Genomic DNA, 23,753 nt, shown 5'->3' with positions numbered 1-23,753 from the left:
CTTTAAAATTAAGAGTACATCATAAATATTAACACTAGAAAGGACCTTTAAGATCATCCAGTCCAGGTTTCTAATTTTACAAAGAATAAACCTGAAGTCTAGAGATATGATTTATTCAATATTATAGAGATGGTTAGTAGTAAAAACAGGACTAGAACTCAAGACTTCATGATTTCATTCTGTTTCTGTTTCTGTTTTACACATTGCAAGATATATTATCAAGATTTTCTGCCCCTGAGGGTTGGAAAAAAAGTTGTTGCCACAAATGAAAAGGTTTGACAGTGTTTGGATTTTATTGCTTTTTGCTTTTTTAAAGAAATTAAAACCAATAAATTTTAAGAATATTCATTTTAAAATAATAAACCCATTTATTTTTATATAATAGCATCATTAGTGGAAAATTATATTTTCCAAATCAAAAATTAGTGAGAAAAGTGGTATTGTTTTACATATTTTTGCAAATCTCTCCAGTATCTAATTTAATAGAAAACAGCTGTAATCTGTTGTGTTTCTGGATTCAATCTGCTGTGATATGCCATTTTGACTGAGGTATATGAAGAAAGCCTATGCTCATACAGATATGTAGTTCAAAAAGGAGTACTTCTTTAATAGGCAAATAATGTCTTAACATTATTATGAAGAGAGTTTTGATCTCACACCTGAAAGGATCTCAGGCACCTCAGGGATCCACAGGCTATACTTTGAGAACTGGTAACCTAAATTGTCAAAACTGGAGTATTAGGGATGTATCACATTAAGTAGAGACATGGGAAAAGTGTTTTCATATAGTTGAAGGCTTAAAATTTCCCATGAAATTTTAATACTGTGTGACAATTCAGTACAGCCAGGACTATGGGTCCCCAGGTCAGCCTGATGCAACATGGTAAAGACAGGTAATGAGCAGAAAAGTACAGTACAAAAGTGAAAAACAAAAATAAGTAGTGATTTATTCAAGAAGCTCTACTATTTAGCTATTATCTACTCAGTCTTCTATGTAAATTTCATTCATGCCATTACTTCAAAAACTAGTGTACCAAAGTCCACCTCTTAGACTAATCATGTAACTGTTCTAGCACTGAAAGAGATCTCAGAGTAGATCTGATCCAACCCCCTCATTTCCCAGATGAGGAAACTGGGGCAAACAATGATTCACCCAAGGCCTAAGATATTTAGGAATACTATGTCCTCTGGGTACAAATGAAACATACTTTCCCCTTTATCAGCCTTCCTTCAGTTTTGCAAAACCTGAGCAGCTAGGTGGAGCCCCTGGAATCAGGAGGACCTGAGCTCAAAACTGACCTCAGATACTTGATACTTCGTAGCTGTGTGACTTAACCCCATCATCCCATAGAAACAAAAAACCATAGTGACAGTTTTGTAAAACTCAGTGTATATCGATTGGGCCTTCACCCTGGCACCTTATAAATACCTATGCTGTTTTAAACTAGCATAGAGGCCACAGAATGTAAGATGCAATGGGAGAGAATGAAATAGCCTGCCTTTTTGAAATATCTCTGCTAACTTCTATTTCTCCACCCCATGTCTGTTTCAACCTCTGCCTTTCATTCAGTTGACATTTGAAGGCTGTGACAGCAAGTTCAATGATATTCCATTTCAATTCATTCATTTGTTTTTTAGATTAGATTTATTTAAGTGATTCAGCATCCACTTTCCCTTTATAATGATATGAGAATTATGTGAATGAATTTTTTGTAAATTTTTATTTATGCCAATCTCTCACCAATATATCATTAGTTTCCTTACCTTGATGACTAGAGAGCTAGATTACTAGAGCATGTTTTCCTAACCTATGCACCAATGTAAATTCATGTTCCTCCTACCCTCATGACCTAAAAAAGCAACAAAACCAAAAAATACAAGTGCCTGAATTCCTGATTCCCAGTATGATTACCATATGAATAAGAATAGACATGTTAATCTTTTCAAGGATTTTCCTAGCTCTCAGATTCTGAAATCTATTATAAAATGACATACTGCTGATCTGCAGCTTCAAGTTAAAATATTTATTTTTCATGTATCTCACTAAGAGACTAATAAGTTGGAAAAACAGAAAAACAGAATTAGATTTTTTGATGCTATATAACTAATGAGGTACATAAGCATAGACCAAGTAATGATAGGAAACACTCTGCAATGAGCCAAAATCTTTTAGTAATATTCCTTTCCCAAGTCATCCAAAAATAGCCTGTCACTGATGAGCTCATTTTTCTTTCTGCCACCAACCTATTCACATTCTTAATGACTTTCTCTTGGCAGGGTATGGTGGAGGTTGTGGCTGAGAACTACCACAATATCTGGGCCAAAAAGAAAAAGATGGAACTGGAAAACAAAGGTAAGGCTAGTTTACAGAGTACACAGAGGAAATGACACTGGATATCAGGTGTTTGACTTCCTGTAAATGAAATGGAAGGTACATAGTGCATTATAGTTCTCTTAATTAATCATAGGTGGAGGCAGTCACCCACTCTTAGTGCCTTATGACACCTTGACAGCCAAGGAGAAGTTCAGGGACAGAGAGAAAGCCCAGGAGCTATTTAAATTCCTCCAAGTGAATGGTATTGTTGTATCTAGGTAAGTGATTTTTCACAAATATTCAATTTGTAACTATTTTCTGTCTTCATTTACCTTGTTTTGTCACCACCTCTTGATCTTTGGCTAATAATATTAATAAGAAATAATGGTTAAACCTTTTGGAATTGAAAAGTATTGACTGAAAAAAAGGAATTAATTAATAGATTTAACTTGGGGTTAAGAAAGCAGCAAACAATCTCAGAATTAGATGGAGCCTCATAAGTTATCTAGGCCAACTGGTATCTGAAAAAGAATCCCCTGTAGTATGCTTAACAAGTGTTCATCCAGTCTTTAAGTTTGAAAACCTTCAGTAAGGAAGAGCCTACCATCCTCCATATTGTCCAGTTGCTTTTTTGTATAGCTCTCACAATTAGGGAGTTTTGTTTTTCTTATACCATTTCCAATTACATCATTGCAACTTTTACCACTTCTACCCACTGTGGCCAAGCAGGGTCTGAATCTCTCTTCTAGGTGGATAGGGTCTTCAAGATTCCCATTATGTTTCTCATCCCCTCCTCCCACAAGTCTTTCCTTCAGCAAGCTAGTACTTTCATTTCCTTCAGGTGATACTGTGATACACATTATCTCATCTCATCCTCACAGTTTTAAAAATTAGAAAGCTAAAAACTAAGAGAAATTAAATGTTGTGCTCTAATATTCAAACCCAAACTGGACTCTGAGTCCAGTGCTCTGTCTACTGCATCAGGCTGCCTCAGTTAATTTAGAGTAAGTGGATTTAGGTGCCAGATTTGTTAGCCACATCTTCATGACCAATCATTAAAAGAAATGAGGCAATTAGATTAGATGACCTGTTTTATCCTTTCTAGCTTTAAATCTGTGATCCTTCATCATTCTATATACTTTCCAGATTATTATTGTCCTTCCTAAAATGTGATGCCCAGAACTGAGTAAAATATTCCAGATGTGTTTTGACCAAAGTCAAGTACAGCAGAATCATTTGCTCTTGATCTTGGTCTCTCAATGTAATCTAGAATCATACTATCATTTTTGTCATATTTTGCCATATAATGTTGTTACCATATTATTGAGCTGATGGTATACCCCAAACTCATCAACTTCTTTCAGAAAAACTGCTGCCTATGATCTATCTTACATTTACTATCTCTTTTTCATATGAAGTAGATTTCTGAACCTTAACTCATGACAGATTTCATCTCTTTAAGTTAAGCCCAATATTGTAACTTCTCAGGATTGTTTTTCGATCCTTGGCTCTGTCATCTAATATGTTAGCTTTCCTTCTCAGCTTTGTGCCATTTACAAATTTAATAAGCATTACTTCAGTGCCTATATATAGTTACCGATTAAATAACACAGGGATAAGGGTATATCTCTGGAGAATTTCATCTGACCTACTTTTACCATTTCCACAAGACCAGTATTAGAGATACTGTCAAACATGTCCCTAAAATATGAACTAAGAAATGCTATGATATCTAAAAAAAGATCTAAGGAAATTATAGGGAAAGTGGTGTCACCTTTTCTGGTGCCTTTTGTAGGAAACTCACTTTGTTTCTAATCCTGAGGAAAATATAGTTCACTTTACTGTATATAATCAAGTTTGGCTTTGTTCAATTCTAGAAGACATTGACTATACTGGAAACACCTCCAGCAAGGTCTTTGTGGCCTTTATGGCCTTTGTGGCCTAAGCTCTTATTTCTAGATATTATCTTTCCAATCTCTCTTTTATTTCACCAGCTAAAACTATTTTTTATCTCTGTATAAATACTATATATTGATAAAATTTCATTCTAGGTTTGTGGGAGAAAAATTAATTACTTAAAGATATAAGGACTAATTCCTATTCTTATGCTTCCCTGTTTTCCATCCTGATCTTGATCTGTTTCCTTACACCCAAGCTTTTGAGAAATTAAGAGACTGCTCTAAAAATAACAAAAATAATTCTTAAACTCTCAAAATTTTTCATGATATTTCTCTTAGACTATAGCTATCCTTATGGCTACATTTCATATTTATTTTTCCAGTTTTTTTTAATTGCTTTTATATGTACATGTCTCTTTAGAAGCAGTATAATTCATTAAAATGCATGATGAGTTCAAATTCTGCTTCTGAAAATATTTTGCTGTGTGACATAGACAAATTACTTAGTCTCTGTTCCTTTGTTTCCCCATGTGTAAAATGATGTTAATTGTATTACCCATCTCATAGGTTTGTTGTGAGAATAACATAATTTATATAAAGTCCTTGTAAATCCTAAAATATCACATAAATACCAAATATTATTGTTGAAAAATTGGTTTTTAATTGTACAGTTTGATCCTGTGGGTTATATCATATATGTCATTTTCCTTCTTCCCTATATATAACAAAAGCATGATCTTTTGCTTCAGTATTTGTATATCTACTCCCCTAAAAGAAACTTCTTACTTGTGTAAAATACTCTATGCTTTTAATTTCTTCCAATATTCCCCCCTGCTATAGATATAACCATGAGTCCTTTAGATAATATTTAAAATCCAAAAGGAAATATTATCATTCTATCTTGTAAATAAAATAACAAATTACATTTGCTATTTGATGGTCAAGAAATCAGAAAAACTTTGAATTCAGAATCTCTTTGTAATTTAAAATTTCTTATTTATACTAATTTATACTATATTTATACTATTTTACTAGAATGAATGCATGCTATGATTTACAGCTTCTTGTCTTTTATATCACTGTCACCACCTTCTATCCCCTACCTTTTGTCAAAAAAAACTCATTTTTGTAACAAATGTTAATAGTTAAGCAAAACAAACTGTGATTTATTGTTAACAATTCAATAAAGCATGATTTAAAGAAAAATTCTCTTTGTTAGTGATAAGAAATAAAGACTAAGGAGAAGTAAGGAATAATTATTATTTAACATTGATTATATATAATGATGTAGAAAAATAGAACCTAAATAGAAGATATAAGAAAAAAATGTGGCAATGATAAAGAGCACAAAGCTTTAGGAGTTCATAATCCACTATAATAGTGCACAAGGATAAGAAAATAGTATAAATCTATTTTCAGAAAAATGCAAGAGTAACAGAAGGGAGAAATGTTAGGCCACAGAATTTGAGAGCATCTATAGTTCTATTCTAGGCCATCTTTTGGGGTGGAGGGGGGTCAATTTGCATTTGCCTTCAGCAAGTGCACCTACTATTTTTCAAAAACTGGAACACCATGAAAAATAAGATATTCTCTCTCAAGGAACTTGCATTTTATACTGTTATATAAATTGTACAGTGACAGCAAATATATGAAAAATAACTCTCATTGCTTTGTCTATACAAATCTCATGAGAGAATGGTGAATTACTCATAGGATCAAGTCATTTTAATCCAACAATTTATACAAAAATTTCTTTAAAGTAGAAGGAATGATGATTTGGTATTTTACAAAGTGAAATTGTTATAAATATCATTTAGGTTTAAGATAGTATTACTTTGACTCTGTTTTCAGAATATATTATCTAACCATTTTGGAAAACATTTGAAATTTTGCAAATAATATGGCTAAAATGACCACATTTGACCCAGAAATCTCACTTCTAGATATATAACCTAAGGAAGTCACTAATGATAAAACAGGCTCTATATACACAAAAACCATTTATAGCTACAATTCTGGTTTCCATCAAAAGGGGGGAGGGGCAGCTAGGTGGCACAGTGGATAGAGCACCTGCCCTGGAGTCAGGAGTACCTGAGTTCAAATATGGCCTCAGACACTTAATAATTACCTAGCTGTGTGGCCTTGGGCAAACCACTTAACCCATTGCCTTGCAAAAACTTTAAAAAATGGGGGGAAACAGATTGGGGGTAAAAGGAGATAGCATATTAGGGAACAAGTAAAAAGATGGTAATAGAATATTAGATAAAAGCAAAGAAAGGGACTTATAGCCAAGATGGTGGAGAGAAACCAGGCACTGTCCTAAGGTCTCCTGGCTTTCCCTGAGAACTAAGATAAATCTAGCCTTTTAACAGATTTTGAATCCACAGAACCCAGAGAAGAACCAAGGGAAACATCTCCCAACAAGGTCTGTCACAGGGGAGTGTCAATGTGCTGGCAGCAGAGAGCAGAGACTCAGCACAGGGGCAGTGGGGTGAGGCTAAGAACTAACCTGATAAAAATGGGGTGAGTGTTTGCTGTGCATGGCAAAGGGGAGAGCTCTACAACAGGAGACACCTATCTGGACAGCTCAGCTGGTCTGGAAGACCCAGGTCTGAGCCCCATGTTTTTAGGGGAGGAGTCCCCATGTTTCCAGCTGAGCCGGTCCCTGCTTGTTTCTGTGAGAGAGGCTGACTTTCTCCAGAATAAACAGAGAAACAACCTAGGTGTTTTCAAGGTGCCCCAAGGCCCCCTGTGGGTGGCAGATCTTCCTCAGCTCTCATTCCCCAGACAGAGTCTTTAGATTTGCTAGCTTAAGAGGTCAGTCTTGATTATGTGATCCTGCCCCAGTCCTAAAGAGTGGGTCACTGACATCAGCAACAAAGACAGTCCAGAGGAACCTTCTGGCATTCCTTACTGACCAGCCCACTGAGTAATCCCCTGTAGTTCCTAACCTCAGTGAGCAAGTCCTCTAGGAATATTAACACAGAAGATTTGCAAACCATACCCTCTTCCAACACATGGCCCTAGGGAAAGGGCCAAAAGATGAAGAAAGGCCAACCCAAAGTGGGGTCCATTGAAAGTGATCTTGGAGATAAGGAGACTAGCACAGAAAAGGAGGACAGAAGGGATGGAGCTTCATATGAATTGGTCTCCAACTCAGAAAAACTTCTTAGAAGAAATCAGGAAAGGTATTTAAAAATCAAATGGAACAATTGGAAAAATGAAAAGGAAGAGAAAATTAACACTATGCAAGAGAAAATTAACATGTTACAAAATCCACAGTTGAACAAATGGAAAAAGATAATAGCTCCTTCAAAAATAGAATTGAGAGGCAGCTAGGTGGCACAGTGGATAGAGCACTGGCCCTGGAGTCAGGAGTACCTGAGTTCAAATCGAGCCTCAGACACTTAATAATTACCTAGCTGTGTGGCCTTGGAAAAGCCACTTAACCCCATTGCCTTGCAAAAAAAAAATTTAAAAACATAGAATTGAGCAATTGGAAAATGAGATACAATAGGTAACTGAAGAAAACTCTTCTCTAAAATAAAGATTGGAATCCATGGAAACTTAATGACTTCATGAGACACTAAAAATCTGTTAGATAAAATTTTAAAAAAAATAGAAGAAAATGCAAAATACCTCATTGACAAAACAACTGACCTGGAAAATAGATCCAGGAAATTCAATTTAATGATGATAGATTTACATTACTTATTAGAGAAATGAAAATTAAAGCATCACTGAGTTACCACCTCATACCTCTCAGGCTGACCAATATGAACAGAAAGGAAAATGATCAACGTTGGAAGGGATGTGGGAAATCTGGAACATTAATACATTGTTGGTGGAGCTGTGAACTCATCCAAACTTTCTGGAGAGCAATTTGGGATTAGGCCCAGAGGGTAACAAAAATGTGCATACCCGTTGACCCAGCAATAACACTACTGGGTCTATACCCTGAAAAGATTATTAAAAAGGGTAAAAACATCACTTGTACAAAAATATTTATAGCAGCCCTGTTTGTAGTGGCAAAAAATTGGAAATTAAGTAAATGTCCTTCAATTGGGGAATGGCTTAACAAACTGTGGTATATGTATGTCATGGAACACTATTCTATTAGAAACCAGGAGATATGGGAATTCAGGGAAGCCTCGAAGAATTTGTATGGATTGATGCTGAGTGAGATGAGCAGAACCAGAAAAACATTTTACACCCTAACAGCAACATGGGGGTGATGATCAACTTTGATGGACTTGCTCTTTCCATCAGTGCAACAACAAGGGACAATTTGGGGCTATCGGCAATGGAGAGTAACATCTGTAGCCAGTGAAAAAATTATGGACTTTGAACAAAGACCAAAGACTTAAATTACCATCAAATTGGGGGGGGGGGAAATTTATATTATTATTATTATTATGTAACTTTACTATCTCATACTTTATTTTTCTTCCTTAAGAATATGATTTCTCTGTCATCACATTCAACTGATATCAATGTGTAACATGGAACCAATGTAAAGACTAACAGATTGCCTTCTGTGGGCATGGGGGGGAAGGAAAGCAAGAATGGGGGAAAATTTGTAAAACTCAAATAAGATCTTTCTTAAAAAAACAATAACAACACAGAATGTAAATTGGCTAAATTATACTTCATGTAATTAAACTATTTAAAAGGAATTATATTGATGAAGGCTAAAAAAAGAATGATAAATGATTTACTTGAAAACCTTGAAAAAAAGCCTTCACTTCATACTTCAGAATATAATGAAGGAAAACTGCTTTGATATCCTGGAACCACAGGACAAAATAATGATTGAAAGAATACATTGATGCCCTCCTGAAAGGGATCCCAAAATGAAAACACCAAAGAATATTTTGGCCAAACTGCAGAACTTATCAAGGAGAAAATCCTGCAAACAGCCAGAAAGAAGCAATTCAAATACCAAGGAGCCACAATCAGAATTACACAGGACCTGGCTGCACCAACATTAAAGAATCGGAGGGCATGGAATATAGTATTCTGGAGAGCAAAGGAGTTTGTATTACAGCCAACAATTCACTACTCAGCAAAAACTTGAGCCTTTACTTTTGAGGAAAAAGATGGACTTTTAACAAAATAGGAGACTTCCCCTCTTTCATGATGAAAAGACCAGAGCTAAGCAGAAAATTTGGTCTACAAACAGGAAATTCAAGAGATATCTAAAAAGGGAAACAGGAAAAAAAGGAAAAAAACTTTTATCCAATAATATTAAACTGCCTGTATCCCCACCTGAGAGGAAGATTCTCATAACCCTTGAGAATCATAACTCTATTAGTGGGAATATACTTAGCCAGAAGAAATGGACATTCATGATATGTCCATGACTTTGATGGAATGATTTAAAAATAATATCTCATTAAAAAGGGGGCAACAGAAAAAAAGACAGGAGGAAGGGCAAGATTGAATGGGGGTAAATTACATTCCATGAAGAGATGCAAAGGACCTATTGCAATAGAGGGGAAGAAGGGAGGAGGTGAGAACCAATGAATCTTACTCTCACCAGATTTGGCTCAAAGAGAGATTAACACATAAACTCAGTTGATTTTAGAAACATATCTTACCTTTTTATGCTGCTTATAAGAAACACATTTGAGGTGGAGAGGTACATACAGAATAAAGTAATCCTTATCTCAGACAAAGGAGCTGCAAAATAGATCTCCTTAGGGCAGCTAGGTGGAGCAGTGGACAGAGCACTGGCCCTGGAGTCACAAGTACCTGAGTTCAAGTATGGCCTCAGACACTAATAATTACCTAGCTGTGTGGCCTTGGGCAAGCCACTTAACCCCGTTTGCCTTGCAAAAAAAAATAGATCTCCTAAAATAAAAAGAGAGATAAGGAAGGAAACTATATACCCTGAAAAGATACCATAGATGTTAAAGTAATTTCAATACTAACTATGTTTGCACCAATCAGTATAGCATCTAAATTCTTAGATGCAAGATGAATGAATTATAGGAAGACATAGACAGCAAAACTCTACTGGTAGGAGACCTCAAACTCCCTCTCTCAGAATTAGATAAATCTGACCATAAAATAAACAAATAGTAGTTAAGGAGGTGAATATAATGTTAGAAAATTTAGATATGATAGACCTCTGGAAAAAATTGAACAGGGATAGAAAGGAATGTACCTTTTTTCTGCTGTACATGACACCTATGCAAAAATTGACATAATTGGCATAAAAAGTTCATAATCAAATGCAGAAATTCAAAAATATTGAATATATCCTTTTCAGACCATGATGTACTAAAAATCACATGCAATAAAGGGCCATGGAGAGATAGACCTAAAACTAATTGAGCACTAAATGATCTAATTTTAAAGAAAGAATGGATCAACCAATAAATCATAGAATTTATTATTTCATCCAAGTCAATGACAATTATAAGACATCATACCAAAACTTAAGGGATACAGCAAAGTGGTTATTAGGGGATATATTATATCTCAAAATGCATACATAAATAAAATAAAGAGGAAATCAATGAAGTGGACATGCATCTAAAAAATTAGAGAAAGAACAAATTATAAATCCCCAATTATAAATCCCACCAAAATTTCAAATTCTGAAAATTAAAGTCTAAATTAATAAGATAAAAAGCAATAAAACTATTGAACTAATAAATAAAACCAAGAGTTGGTTTTATGAAAAAACCAATAAAATAGATAAACCTTTGGTTAATTTGATTTTTAAAAAAAGAAAGAAGAAAACCAAATCACTAGTACCAAAAAAGAAAAAAGTGAATTCACCACCAATGAGGAAGAAATTAAAGTAATAATTTGGAACTATTTTGCCCAACTATATGCCAATAAATTTGATAATCTAAGTGGAATAGATGAATGTTTACAAAATAAAAATTGCTCAGGTTAAAAGAGGAAATTAAATACCTTAATAATTCTAACTCAGAAAAAGAAATTCAACAAGCCATCAATGAAGACCCTAAGGAAAAAAAATATCCTCAGCCAGATGGATTCATAAGTGAATTCTATCAAACATTCAATGAACAGTTGGTTCCAATTCTACATAAACTATTTGGAAAAATAGGTGAAGATGGAACTCTGCCTAATTCCTTGAAAGACACCAATATGGTGCTGATGCCTAAACCAGGAAGAGTCAAAACAGAGAAAGAAAACTACAGACTAATTTCCCTAATGAAAAGCAAATGAATGCAAAAAATTAAATAAATTATTAGCAAAATGATTACAGCAAATTATCATTAGGATAATATACTATGACCAAACAAAATTTATTCTAGGAGTGCAGGGTTGGCTCACTATTAGAAAAACTGTCAGCATAAGTGACTAAAATAACAAACCTAATAGAAATCATATGATTATCTCAATAAATGCTGAAAAAGATTTTGACCAAATACAGCACTGACTCCTATCAGCAACATCTGTCTGAAACCGTCAATAAGCATTATATGCAATGGGAATAAGCTAGAAGCATTCCCAATAAGATCAGTGGTGAAACAAGGATGCCTGTTATCACCATAACTATTCATTATTGTATTAGAAGTGTTAGCTTTTGCAGTAAGAGAAGTAAAAGAAATTGAAGAAACTAAAATTGGAAATGAAGGAAAAAAACTCTCACTCTTTGCAAATGATAAAATGGTATACCTAGAGAACCCTAAAATTATTCAAAAAACTTAACAAATTTGCAGGATATAAAATAAACCCTCATACATCCTCAGCATTTCTAGACATTACTAGCAAGATAAAGCAGCAAGAGATAGAAAGAGAAATATCATTTAAAATAACTTCAAACTTCATAAAATACTTGGGAGTATACCTAACAAGGCAGATTCAGAAACTCTGAAAACAACCATAAAACACTTTTCACACAAATAAAATCAGATCTAAGAAACTGGAAAATATCACCTGCTCATGGATAGATTGAGCTACTATAATAAAAATGGCAATTCTACCTAAATTAAAATACTTATTTAGTGCCATACCAATCATACCAAAAATTACTTTAGTGAGCTAGGAAAAAAATAGTCATTAAATTCATATGGAGGAACAAAAAGTCAAGAATATCACAGGAATTAATGGGAAAAATGCAAAAGAAGGCAATTCAGCCATACAATATCTGAAATTATACTGTAAAGCATCACTTATCAAAATTGTCTGGAACTGGTTAAGAAATGGAGTGGTGGAACAGTATAATAGACTAGGTGCAAAAGATATAGCAGGAAATGACTATAGTTATCTACTATTTGATAAATTCAGAGTTCAGCGTCTGGGATAAGATCTCAATCTAATAAAAACTACTGGGAAAACTGGAACATAGTATAGCAGAAACTAGGATTAGACCAACATCTCACACTCTATACCAAGATAAGGTCAAAATGGGTGCAGGATTTAGACATAAAAGACAATATTATAAGCAAATCAGGAGAACAAGGAATAGTTTTCCTGTCAGGTCTATGGAAAGGGGAGCAGTTTATGACCAAATAAGGCAATATTATGAGAAACAAACTATTTTATTACATTAAATTAAAAATGTTTTGTATGAACAAAACCTCTGTAACCAAGATCAAAAGGAATATAGTAAATTGGGAAACAATTTTTATAGATAGTGTTTCTGACAAAGGACTCATTTCTAAAATATATAGAGAACAGAATCAAATTTATAAAAAGAACAAGCCATTCCCCAATTGACAAATGGTCAAAGGATAGTCAAAAGAAATTCTTGAACATGGAAATCAAAGCTATTTATAGTCATATGAAAAATTGTTCTAAATCATTATGATTAGAGAAATACAAATTAAAGCATCTTTAGGGTACCACCTCACCATTCTCAGATTGGACAATATGACCAGAAATCATAATGATCAATGTTGGAGTGGATGTGGGAAATCTGGGATACTAATGCATTGTTGGTGGAGCTATAAATGGATCCAACCTTTCTGGGGAGCAATTTGGAATTATACAAAAAGGGCAATAAAAATGTGCATACTCTTTGATCCAACCAACAATATAACTACTGAGTCCATACCCTGAAGAGGTCATGAAAAAGGGTAAAAACATCACTTGTACAAAAATATTCATGGCATCTCTGCATGTAGTGGCAAAGAATTGGAAATCTAGGGGATGCCCATCAATTGGGGAATGGCTGAACAAATTGTGTTATATGTATGCGATAGAATACTATTGTTCTATAAGAAATCATGAAGGACAGGATTTCAGAAAAGCTTGGAAAGACTTGCATGAATTGATGCTGAGTGAAATGGGCAGAATCAGAAGAACATTATATACCCTGACAGCAACAAGGGGTTGATGATCAACCTTGATGGACTTGCTCACTCCATCAATGCAATCAGGGACAATTTTAGGGGATCTACGATGGAGACTACCATCCATATCCAGAGAAAGAACTGTAGAGTTTAAATGAAGACCAAAAGTCTTTATTTTCAACTTTTTAAAGTTGTCTTACGTATTACATAATTTTTTTTATCTCTAATATTTTCTTTCCTCCCTTTGATTATTTCTTCTCTCAACATATTCAGTTTTTATCTATGTATATCATGGATGCAAATATAAAGATTATATCAGATTGTCTTCTGTTGGGGGGGAGGGAGGAGGGAAGGAAAAGAGGAAGAAAAAAAATTGTAAAACTCAAAACATTTCCTAAAAAATTATTGGTAGAAGGTAGCATTGTAACTTGTATGTAATTGGAAAATAAATAAAATATTTATACAATGAAGAAAACATTAAAAAGCATGAAGAGACAGGTGAACTAAAGATGATGTAAATGGAAACAGGAAAAAATATACTCAAAAAGTACGTTGAAAATAGGAAGAAAAGCAATCACAACATAGTATACTTCCTTTTCTTCTCTGCATAGATAGGAAAGTCCTTGGTCATGGAACATTGTATATAATATCAGATTTTTTCAATTTATTAATTAGTTTTACTGATTTTTCCCCTCTTCTTTCTTTTTTTATGTATTTATATTTAAATAGTTTTTTAAATGGAAGAGTACAGAATACAGTGAGAAATTTAAGTAAAATTAAAAGCAAATGATAAAGGAACTAATTTTAAAAATGATAGCAATAAAAACTATTTTTAAAAAAGGATGGATTATTCAGTTGTAGCCATTTGTTTTCTATAGAGTAAATAATATAAATGTAATAGTTTTGTTTCTTTCTTACTGGTGAAGAAAGAGGATCTCCAAGTTTTTTTCTATTTTTCCATTTTTTTAACAATCTGGCTCCTCCTAGCCTTCAGAAGAGTCTGCACATCTTTGCACAGGCTCTAGTCTATGCCCATTATATATTCCCTCCTCACAACTGCCCTGAAGGATCCCTAGCCTTCAAATGCCACATCTTCTAGGAGACCTTTATTCACCTCCCCTTATGTTAGTGCTTTCCTTTCAGAAATCACTTCACACACACACGTGTGTGCATACACATGTGTTTTTCTCTGTGTGCATATGAATATAGCTACATATATGTGTATGTGTGCATATATTATATATATATATATGTATGTATATATACATGTTTCCCCAATAGAATGTAATCTCCTTGAGAGTACAGAGTGTTTGATTTTGTCTCTGTAGCCTATACCTATTGTTCAGACCAGTGACTGGTATATAATAGATGCTAATTAGCTAACTGACTTGTTGATTGAAGTGATGAGTCAATAGTAAATTAAAACAGAGCATCAGGAGTACTGTAATGAATGTTGACACGATATGATTTCTGCCCAATGTTCTGAATGTCAAAATGAAGAAATTCAGTGAAACACAGGTAAATGACAGGAGTACCTATGACTCTTTGAAGGTAGCCAAACATCTAATTAGTGGCACATGAGATATATGAAGGAAGATAGTACTGACTGACAATCCATCGAGAAACAGGTATGGCTTTCTGTGGTGTTGCCAGGCTGTCATCAGATACCATATCTTGGTGCTTTGCCAGTGCTGTAGGAGTGCCTCACTGATATGGCAGAAGAAACCATACACAAACCAAGAAACTCTAGAAGCATCTGACCATCACCAGAAGTCCTGATTCCTATCAGATCAGTCCATGAGTTCAGAAATGAACTGTTCTGAAACATTCAATGAAAATGATGCCCTTGCACAGCATAGCCTTCACTATAATGAATATAATGTGCAAGTTAGGCCATCAGTAACCTGGTTGGCAGGGTCATCTTTGAAATCAAAGAACAACTATTAAAATATTAAGTTAATATTGCAGAACAATCATCTTCATTTAGGGAAATCATTTTGACAAAACCAATATTGATATTTATTTGTAATATTTCTATTTCTTTCTGATGGTTTTACCCCATTTCCCAAATAGGGATCTGAAGGATATGGAATTAGATGCTTCCTCAATGGAAAAGAGATTTGCCTATAAATTTTTGAAGAAGATTCTAAAATATGTTGACTCTGCTCAAGAATTTATTGCTCATTTGGGTAAGTTTCATCATCAAACACTGACAAAGCTGCTGCTAAGTCTTTTATGCTGTTTAAATAATTATCATTTTGTATTACGACTTTTCACAATTATTTTGACATTTGACAATTTTTTTGTAAGGAAAATCTTGTTTGGTTTTCCCCTAATAGAAGGGCACTTGTTACTACTCAATTCTAAGTTTAACTCTTTTATATTTGTTGCTATATGACCAAGCAGAGATAATTGAGCCTCTCAGTGCCTATTTTCTTGCTTGACAAATGGAGATGACAGCATTGAGTATTAAGATCACGATGATAATTCAGTTAGCTTTTCTGTTTGTCATGACATAACATACTGCTAATTCTTTCTGAGCTTGAATACTAAGACTTTCAGATATTTTTAATATAAATTTGTCATAGATATATGAGCCATAGTGGTTAATAAATATATTTGTAGAACAAAGTATTTTGTGGACTGCAAATCATCTCAAGCAAATTGGTTTTTCTTTAATGCTACATCTGTATCTTATGTTGCCTGACATTTGTATCAATTGTATCTTTGTAGAAGCCATTGTGAGCAGTGGGAAAACAGAAAAGTCTCCCCATGACCAAGAAATTAAATTCTTTGCCAAAGTAAGTTACACCCTGAATCCATAAAATTAATATATCTTTTTCCCTTTTCTAAGTGAGCAAATAGATATCAATGGATCGGAAATGAATTAGAAGTCTTATAGCTCAACTCCCATATTTTATAGATGTAAAACCAGGCCTCAATGGGTTGTGACCCTCATAAGGTCATAGGCAAAAGTAGGTGGATTTTAAGTCAGAGTCTCTGATTGTAGATCACTTCTAACTCCATTGCACTACCAATTATTGACAATATTGAGAGTAATCTGGCTACTAAGAAATACCAGCTAGTAAATAATGGTATTTTTACAAAACCACAGATGCCATTTTTCTCTTCCTGCTTTCTGCCTCCTTCAGAGAGTTAACTAGAAGTATAGCTAACCTTTGAAAAGTAGATTGTGTCACCTTCCATAGGCATGAGTCCTTATCCTATAGCCATTTCTATTCATATACATCCTTGTCAAGCTGAGTGTCCTCATTCCCTTTGTTGACAAGGTTACTGAACCAATAAATCAAAGGGATACCTGTAAACATGGCATACTTGATTTCCATAATCAAGTATGCTTCCTTAAGGATAGCACGGTGAATATTTTTATAACTTACTAGGTTAAGTATGTAGTTAGAGTCCTTTTCATATGGTGCTAAACTATAAAAGTTCACAAATGGAAGAATTAAAGATTAACAAATAGAAGAATTAAAGATCTTAACAAACTGACCCCAGGAGCTAAATATAAGATGAAATTTAGTGATAATAAATACAAAATCCTATATATGAATTTGAAAGATAAGCTGCTTTGTGGCTAGTCAACTCCAGACTTTCCTAAAACTAGGTTGCTTTTATTAGGACTAGAAATTATCACTAGATGAGATTGATCACTCTAACCCAACTTAATGTAGAATATAGCAGAGCTCATATTTTATTCATAACAGTCTTTGTCAACTCAATAAAATGAGAGATCCATACTTCAGTGGAAGAGATGTTTGTATTTCTATTCTGATTGTTATACAGTAGTAAATAAATAATTTCCAGTATGAGAAAAGGAAAGAAAAAAGATAAACTGCACAAGTGCAAAATGGGAAAGAAATGATTATAATAGTTTATTAAAAGACCTAAAAAATGTGAAGAAAAATCATTTTATTTCTCACTATATTATAAAGTGGTAATCTTCAAACAATCTGATACTGGCTAAGAAATAGATTACATATATTATACATAGTAGTTAATGACCATAGTAATTTAGTGTTTGAAAAAATTAAAAGATCGAAACTTTTGGGACAAAACAACTCACTATTTTACAAAAATTACTGGAAAACTGGAAAAAAGTTTGACAACAAAGCCAAAGTTAGAAGGAAATCAGGACATCAGGGATGGGGGGGGTTAATCAAGTCTCAGATAAATGCCTCATCTTTCAAAAATTTGTAGTCAAATTTATAAGAGTACATGTCATTCCCCAATTGATAAATGGTCAAACAATATGAACAAGCAGTTTTCAGATGAAGAAATAAAAGCTATCTAGAGTCATATACAAAATGTTCTAAATTGCTATTTTTTTTTGGTTTAGTCATTTCAGTCATGTCTGACTCTTCATGTTCTTTTTAGGGTTTTCTTGGCAATGATACTGGAATAGTTGTCCTTCTGCAGTTCATTTTACAAATGAAAAAACTGAGGCAAACAGGGTTTAATTTGCCCCAAAGTCAAGCAGCTAGCAAGTGTTGAAAGTCTTAGTTAAACTCAGATCTTCCTGACTCCAGGTCTAGCAGTATATCCACTGTATCACATAGTTACCCATTGGAGAAATGAAAGTTAAAACAACAAAGAGATATCACACCCATAATGTTGGCTCCTATGATAAAAAGGAAAATGACAAATGTTGGGGGGGATGTGTGGAAACTGGGATACTAATAAAATATTGGTGCAATTCTGAACTCTGATCCAAGCATTTTGGAAAGCAATTTGTAATGATTTCCAAAAGGCTCTAAAACTGTGCATATTCATTGATCCAGCAATGCTACTAGTAATTCTGCTTCCCAAAGAGATCACAGAAAAAGGAAAAGGGCTTATGTGTACAAAAATGTAGCAGCTTTTTGGTGGTGGCAAAGAATTGGAAACTGAGGAAATACTCATCAATTGGGGCTGAACAAATTGTGGTCATGGAGTTCTATTGTATTATAAGAAGTGATGAGCTGGATGGTTTTTAGAGAACCATGGGAAGATTAATATGAAGTGATGCAAAGTGAAATGAACACAACCAAGAAAACATTGCATATAGTCATATTGTGTTATGATCAACTGTGAGTGACTTAACTATTTTTAGCAAGACAATGATTTAAGAAAATTCCCAAGAACTTAAGATGAAAAAATGCCATCCACCTCCAGAGAAAGAATGGAGTCTGAATAGAGATCAAAGCATACATTTTTACTTTATTTTTCTTGAGAGATTTATTTTGGTCTCTGTTTTCTTTTGAAATATGGTCAGTATGGAAATATGTTTTGCATGACTTCAGATATATAATTAATATCAAATTGCTTGCTTTTTCAAGGAGGGGGAAAGGAAAGAGGAGGGGAGGCAATTTAGAACTCAAAATTTTAAAAACTTAATGTTTAAAATTGTTTTAGATGTTGAGAGGAAATAAAATAATTTTAAAAAATAAACAGGAAAAAATTAGAAAATTTAGAAAGGCATATTTCCATCAAATAATAAGGTCAGAAGGCAGATTGCAAAGACTAAGAAGATAGGAAGTAGAGGTACAAAGTGTTCCTAAGGGATTTTTTGGTTGTTTTTATTCAGGTTTGCAGAGAAAGAGAATAGATATCATAAAATGATAGCTTGAGGGGCTGGTAGTATCTAGGGAAAATTTTGTGTTTTGTTTTGTTCTTAAGGAAGAGGATGATTTGGGCATATAAGGAATAAGGAATAAGGCAATACGGAAAGAACCAATAGAGAGGGAGAAGTTGAAGATTTGAGAGGGTGACTGAAGTTATAATCTGATAGAGACAATTAAGAGGAGATGGGATCAGTGGCACATGTGGAGTGCTTGATCTTGACATAGAGAAGGACTGACTCATTGTCAGAAACTGAGAAAAAAGAGAAGAGAATAAAGGATGATATTAAGGGACTCTGAGATGAAAAAAATGGCTTCACTAAAGTAAAAGGTCAGATCAAGACTGCAACCATTTGATTGACGATAGTATGGAAGGATTAAAAAGATACTTGAAACAGCTTTTGTGGGGAGTGAAATAGCCCAGTAACCTATAAACCTAAGAATATAAACTACTAGGGAAAGAATTCCTTCAACAAGGACTTCTGGGAAAACTGAAAAACAGTTTGTAAAAAAAATAGGTTTAAACAAGTCTTATAAGGGGCAGTGAGGTGGCAACATGATAGAGCACAGGCTCTGGAGTCAGGAGGACCTGAGTTCAAATATGGCCTCAGACACTTAATAATAACTAGCCTTGTGATCTTGGGCAAGTCACGTAACCCCATTGCCTTGCAAAATAAAAATAAAAAAATAAACAAGTCTTATAATATATGCCACAGTAAGTTCCAACTGCATCCTTAGCCTACACATAAAAAGTTGCATCATAAAAAAATTAGAGGAAAATATATGAAAGTACCTTTCTCAACTAACTAGGAAAAGAATTCTTAATCAAACAATGAATAGAAGAAAACACAAAAGATAAAATAAAATTTTGATTATATGAAATTGAAAGTCTTTCATAATCAGAATCAGATCAGGCAAAAAGGCTATAGACCAGGGAAAATATCTTTTAGATATCTCTGATAAAAGTCTGATAGGCCTATTTTGGACCATCAGCTATTCCCTAATAGATAAATGATAGGAACAAATAAAGGACAGGAACAAACAATTTTCAAAAAAGAACTGCAAATTATTAATATATGAAAATTTGTACCAAATCAATAATTATAAAGTAAAATAACATTGAGGTTTTACCTCAAGCACAGAAAATTGCCAAAAATAAAAGACAGAAATAGTTAGTCCTGAAAGACCTGCATGATGACAGCCAAACTAATACAGTATTGATGGAGGGGTGAATTGTTATACTCCTGAAATTTGGAAAACTCATTGGAATTTTGCTAACAACTTAATTAAAATGTCCATGCCTTTTAACTCTGAGATCTCACTGTGAGAGTTATAATCTAAAGAGGTCAGAAAGAATATCTGTAACATTTATTAAGAGCCCACTATGTTTCAGATACTATTCAACCAAAATCATTTATTAAGGGGCTACTCTGTTCAAGACAAAAGCAAAAATGAGGCCACCATTGCCTTTAAGTAGCTTAAGTTCTTTTTTCCTTTCTTTTTATTTATTTTTAGAAAGATTTTATTTATTTTGAGTTTTATAATTTTTCTCCTAATCTTGCTTTGCTTCCCTCCCCCCACCCCCCACAGAAGGCAGTCTGTTAGTCTTTACATTTTTTCCCATGGTAAACAGTGATTAAAGTTGAATATGATGAAAAAGAAATCATATCCTTAAGGAAGAAAAATAAAATATAAGAGATAGTAAAAATTACATAATAAGATAATGTTTTTTTCCTAAATTAAAGGTAATAATCTTGGACTTTGTTGAAACTCCACAATTCTTTCTCTGGATACAGATGGTATTTTCCATTGCAGATAGCCCAAAATTGTCCCTGATTGTTGCAGTGATGGAATGAGCAAGTCCATCAAGGTTGATCATCACCCCCCATGTGGCTGTTAGGGTATACAATATTTGTCTAGTTCTGCTCATCTTGCTCATCATCAATTCATGCAAATCCTTCCAGGCTTCCCTGAATTCCCATCCCTCCTAGTTTCTAATAGAACAATAGTATTCCATGACATACATAAACAGTTTGTTAAGACATTCCCCAATTGAAGGACATTTACTTAATTTCTAATGCTTTGCCACCACAAACAGGGCTGCTATGAATATTTTTGTACAAGTGATGTTTTTACCCTTTTTCATAATCTCTTCAAGGGATAGACCCAGTAGTGGTATTACTGGATCAAAAGGTATGCACATTTTTGTTGCCCTTTGGGCATAATTCCAAATTGCTCCCCAGAAAGGTTGGATGAGTTCACAGCTCTACCAAAAATGCATTAGTGTCCCAGATTTCCCATATCCCTTCCAACATTGATCATTGTCCTTTCTGGTCATATTGGCCAGTCTGAGAGGTGTGAGGTGGTACCTCAGAGATGCTTTAATTTGCATTTCTCTAATAAGTTATGATTTGGAACAATTTTTCATATGACTATAGATCGCTTTGATTTCCTCATCTGTAAATTGCCTTTGCATATCCTTTGACCATTTGTCAGTTGGGGAATGGCTTGTTTTTTTTTTGAAAATTTGACTCAGTTTTCTGTATATTTTTAGAAATGAATCCTTTGTCAGAAACACTAGTTGTAAAAATCGTTTTGCAGTTTACTACATTTCTTTTGATCTTAGTTACATTGGTTTTGTCTGTGCAAAAGCTTTTTAATTTAATGTAATCAAAATCATCTAGTTTGTTTTTAGTGATGTTCTCCATCTCTTTCTTGGTCATAAACTGCTTCCCTTTTCTTAGAGCTGATATTGATCTTCTAGTTTGCTTATAATATTGTTTTTTATGTCTAAATCCTGGATCCATTTTGATCTTATCTTGGTATAGGGTGTGAGGTGTTGGTCTCATCTAAGTTTCTTCCATACCAACATCCAATTTTCCCAACAGTTTTTATCAAAGAGAGTTTTTATCCCAATATTCAGACTCTTTGGGTTTATCAAACAGCAGATTACTATAATCATTTCCTGCTATTGCACCTAGTCTTTTCCACTGATATACCACTCTATTTCTTAACCAATGCCAGTCAGTTTTGATGACTGATGCTTTATAATATAATTTTAGGCTAAGCCTAAGTAGCTTAACTTCTTCAGAGGAAATAAGCACATAAATAAATACCAAATAAATACATGTCAATTGGGGGGGGGGACAATTATCTCATATAGAAAATAGCCCTTGAGATAAGATTTGAAGGAAAGTTCGGGATATTGAGAAGCAGAAATAAGGAGAAGAGTATATTTCAGGCATGGCAGAACATTTTTTGCCAAGGTAAAGAGACAAGATATGGAGTATTGTGTGTGAGGAGCTGCCAGAAAGCCAGTTTGCCCTGGAATGCAGATTACATGAAGAGAGTGATGTGAAATAGGTCTCTAAAGGCAGAATAATCCCAAAAAGAGGAGCCTGTATTGGATTCTGCTGAAGTTTTTTTGATATCTTTAAGTAATAATATAATACGTTTTTTGAGAAATGTCATTAGATAAACCTGTGCTTTAGGAGTGTCACTTTATCCGCCTTGTAGAAGGATGAATTGAAGAAAACGGAGACTTAGGGCATGGAAACCAAATGTTACTAGCAGCTTTTTTCATGGTGACAAAGTGAGGATTCATCAGTAAAGGAATGGCTAAACAAATGGTGGTATATAAATATAACAAAATATTATTACACCACAAAAAATGACAAATATAAGTCATTAGTAATTCAGAAAAAAATGAGAAGACTAGAATTGTTGACAGAATGAATTACTGAAAACCAGGAAAAAATATATATATATGATAACACTAGTGTAAATAGAAGAATCAATAAAACAACATTCAATTCAATGTAACTAGTCAGTACTATAGAAGTGGGATTCTTATTCCATTATGGATTGTATTAGATAACCTCAAAGGGTCAACTCTGAGAGTACCATTCTGAAACATCTAAAAGCTCTAGATGTATAGAAAGGTGAGTACCTAGACTCAAGAGTATATCTTCTAAATGTCATCTCAAAACCTTCCTAGAAATGTAGCTAATGGAGTGTTCTTAATGGACTCTCCCATTGAGTTGAAGAACAAACTATCTTAAAAAAAATAAAGTGGGGCCCTTGTGGGTCCTCACTCCCAAAAAGTTAACCTATCACTGATTTTCCAGGTTCTCCTTCCCTTGGTTGACCAGTACTTCACCAATCACTGCCTCTACTTCCTTTCATCCCCACTAAAACCACTCAGTAGCAGTGGGTATGCCTCTAATAAAGAGAAAGAAATGGTGGCCAGGTGAGTCAGTATGTAAGAGAAAGTTCATAGTGTGCATGAATATGTGTTTTATTTTAAAACCTAGTTTCTTAAAAACTAAAGAATAAATCTATTAAAGAATTTAAGAATAGATTGTTGATTTGATAATTTGTTGCTAACTGCAATTTTGGTCTTTTCTTCTGTTTTGAAAAAGGTATATGTTAATGTAATCTGTTGGCTATTAAAAAGAACTGCAAGGAAGCAAGAGGGGTTAATCAAGCTATCTGATCTGGGAGCCAGGAGGATCTAACCTAATTTAAGTCTGCTATATTTTAATATTTGATCTCAGTGTGCACTCCTGATTGATGCCTCACAGAGAAAGAAGATGGTACTAGCCTAACTGACAAATTGGACCATATACTGCATTTGTATGGTATA

At 34.0% G+C, this 23,753-nt stretch overlaps 1 protein-coding gene across 12 annotated transcripts in view; it reads left to right on the top strand.

The window, feature by feature from the left end:
• Positions 1-23,753, top strand: part of RYR3 (ryanodine receptor 3) — an 833,777-nt gene that overhangs the window by 640,156 nt on the left and 169,868 nt on the right. For all 12 annotated transcript variants that reach the window (XM_074235022.1, XM_074235021.1, XM_074235020.1 and 9 more), the window contains 5 exons: positions 2,278-2,353; positions 2,469-2,592; positions 15,564-15,679; positions 16,224-16,291; positions 23,236-23,357. In XM_074235022.1, coding sequence (XP_074091123.1) covers positions 2,278-2,353; positions 2,469-2,592; positions 15,564-15,679; positions 16,224-16,291; positions 23,236-23,357 — 506 coding nt within the window. The remainder of the gene's footprint in view (positions 1-2,277; positions 2,354-2,468; positions 2,593-15,563; positions 15,680-16,223; positions 16,292-23,235; positions 23,358-23,753) is intronic.

Source organism: Macrotis lagotis, chromosome 4 (assembly GCF_037893015.1).
Source record: "Macrotis lagotis isolate mMagLag1 chromosome 4, bilby.v1.9.chrom.fasta, whole genome shotgun sequence".
NCBI lineage: Eukaryota > Metazoa > Chordata > Mammalia > Peramelemorphia > Peramelidae > Macrotis > Macrotis lagotis.
The sequence above is the reverse complement of the archived record's forward strand: the minus strand, read 5'-3'. Positions and strand labels throughout refer to the sequence as shown.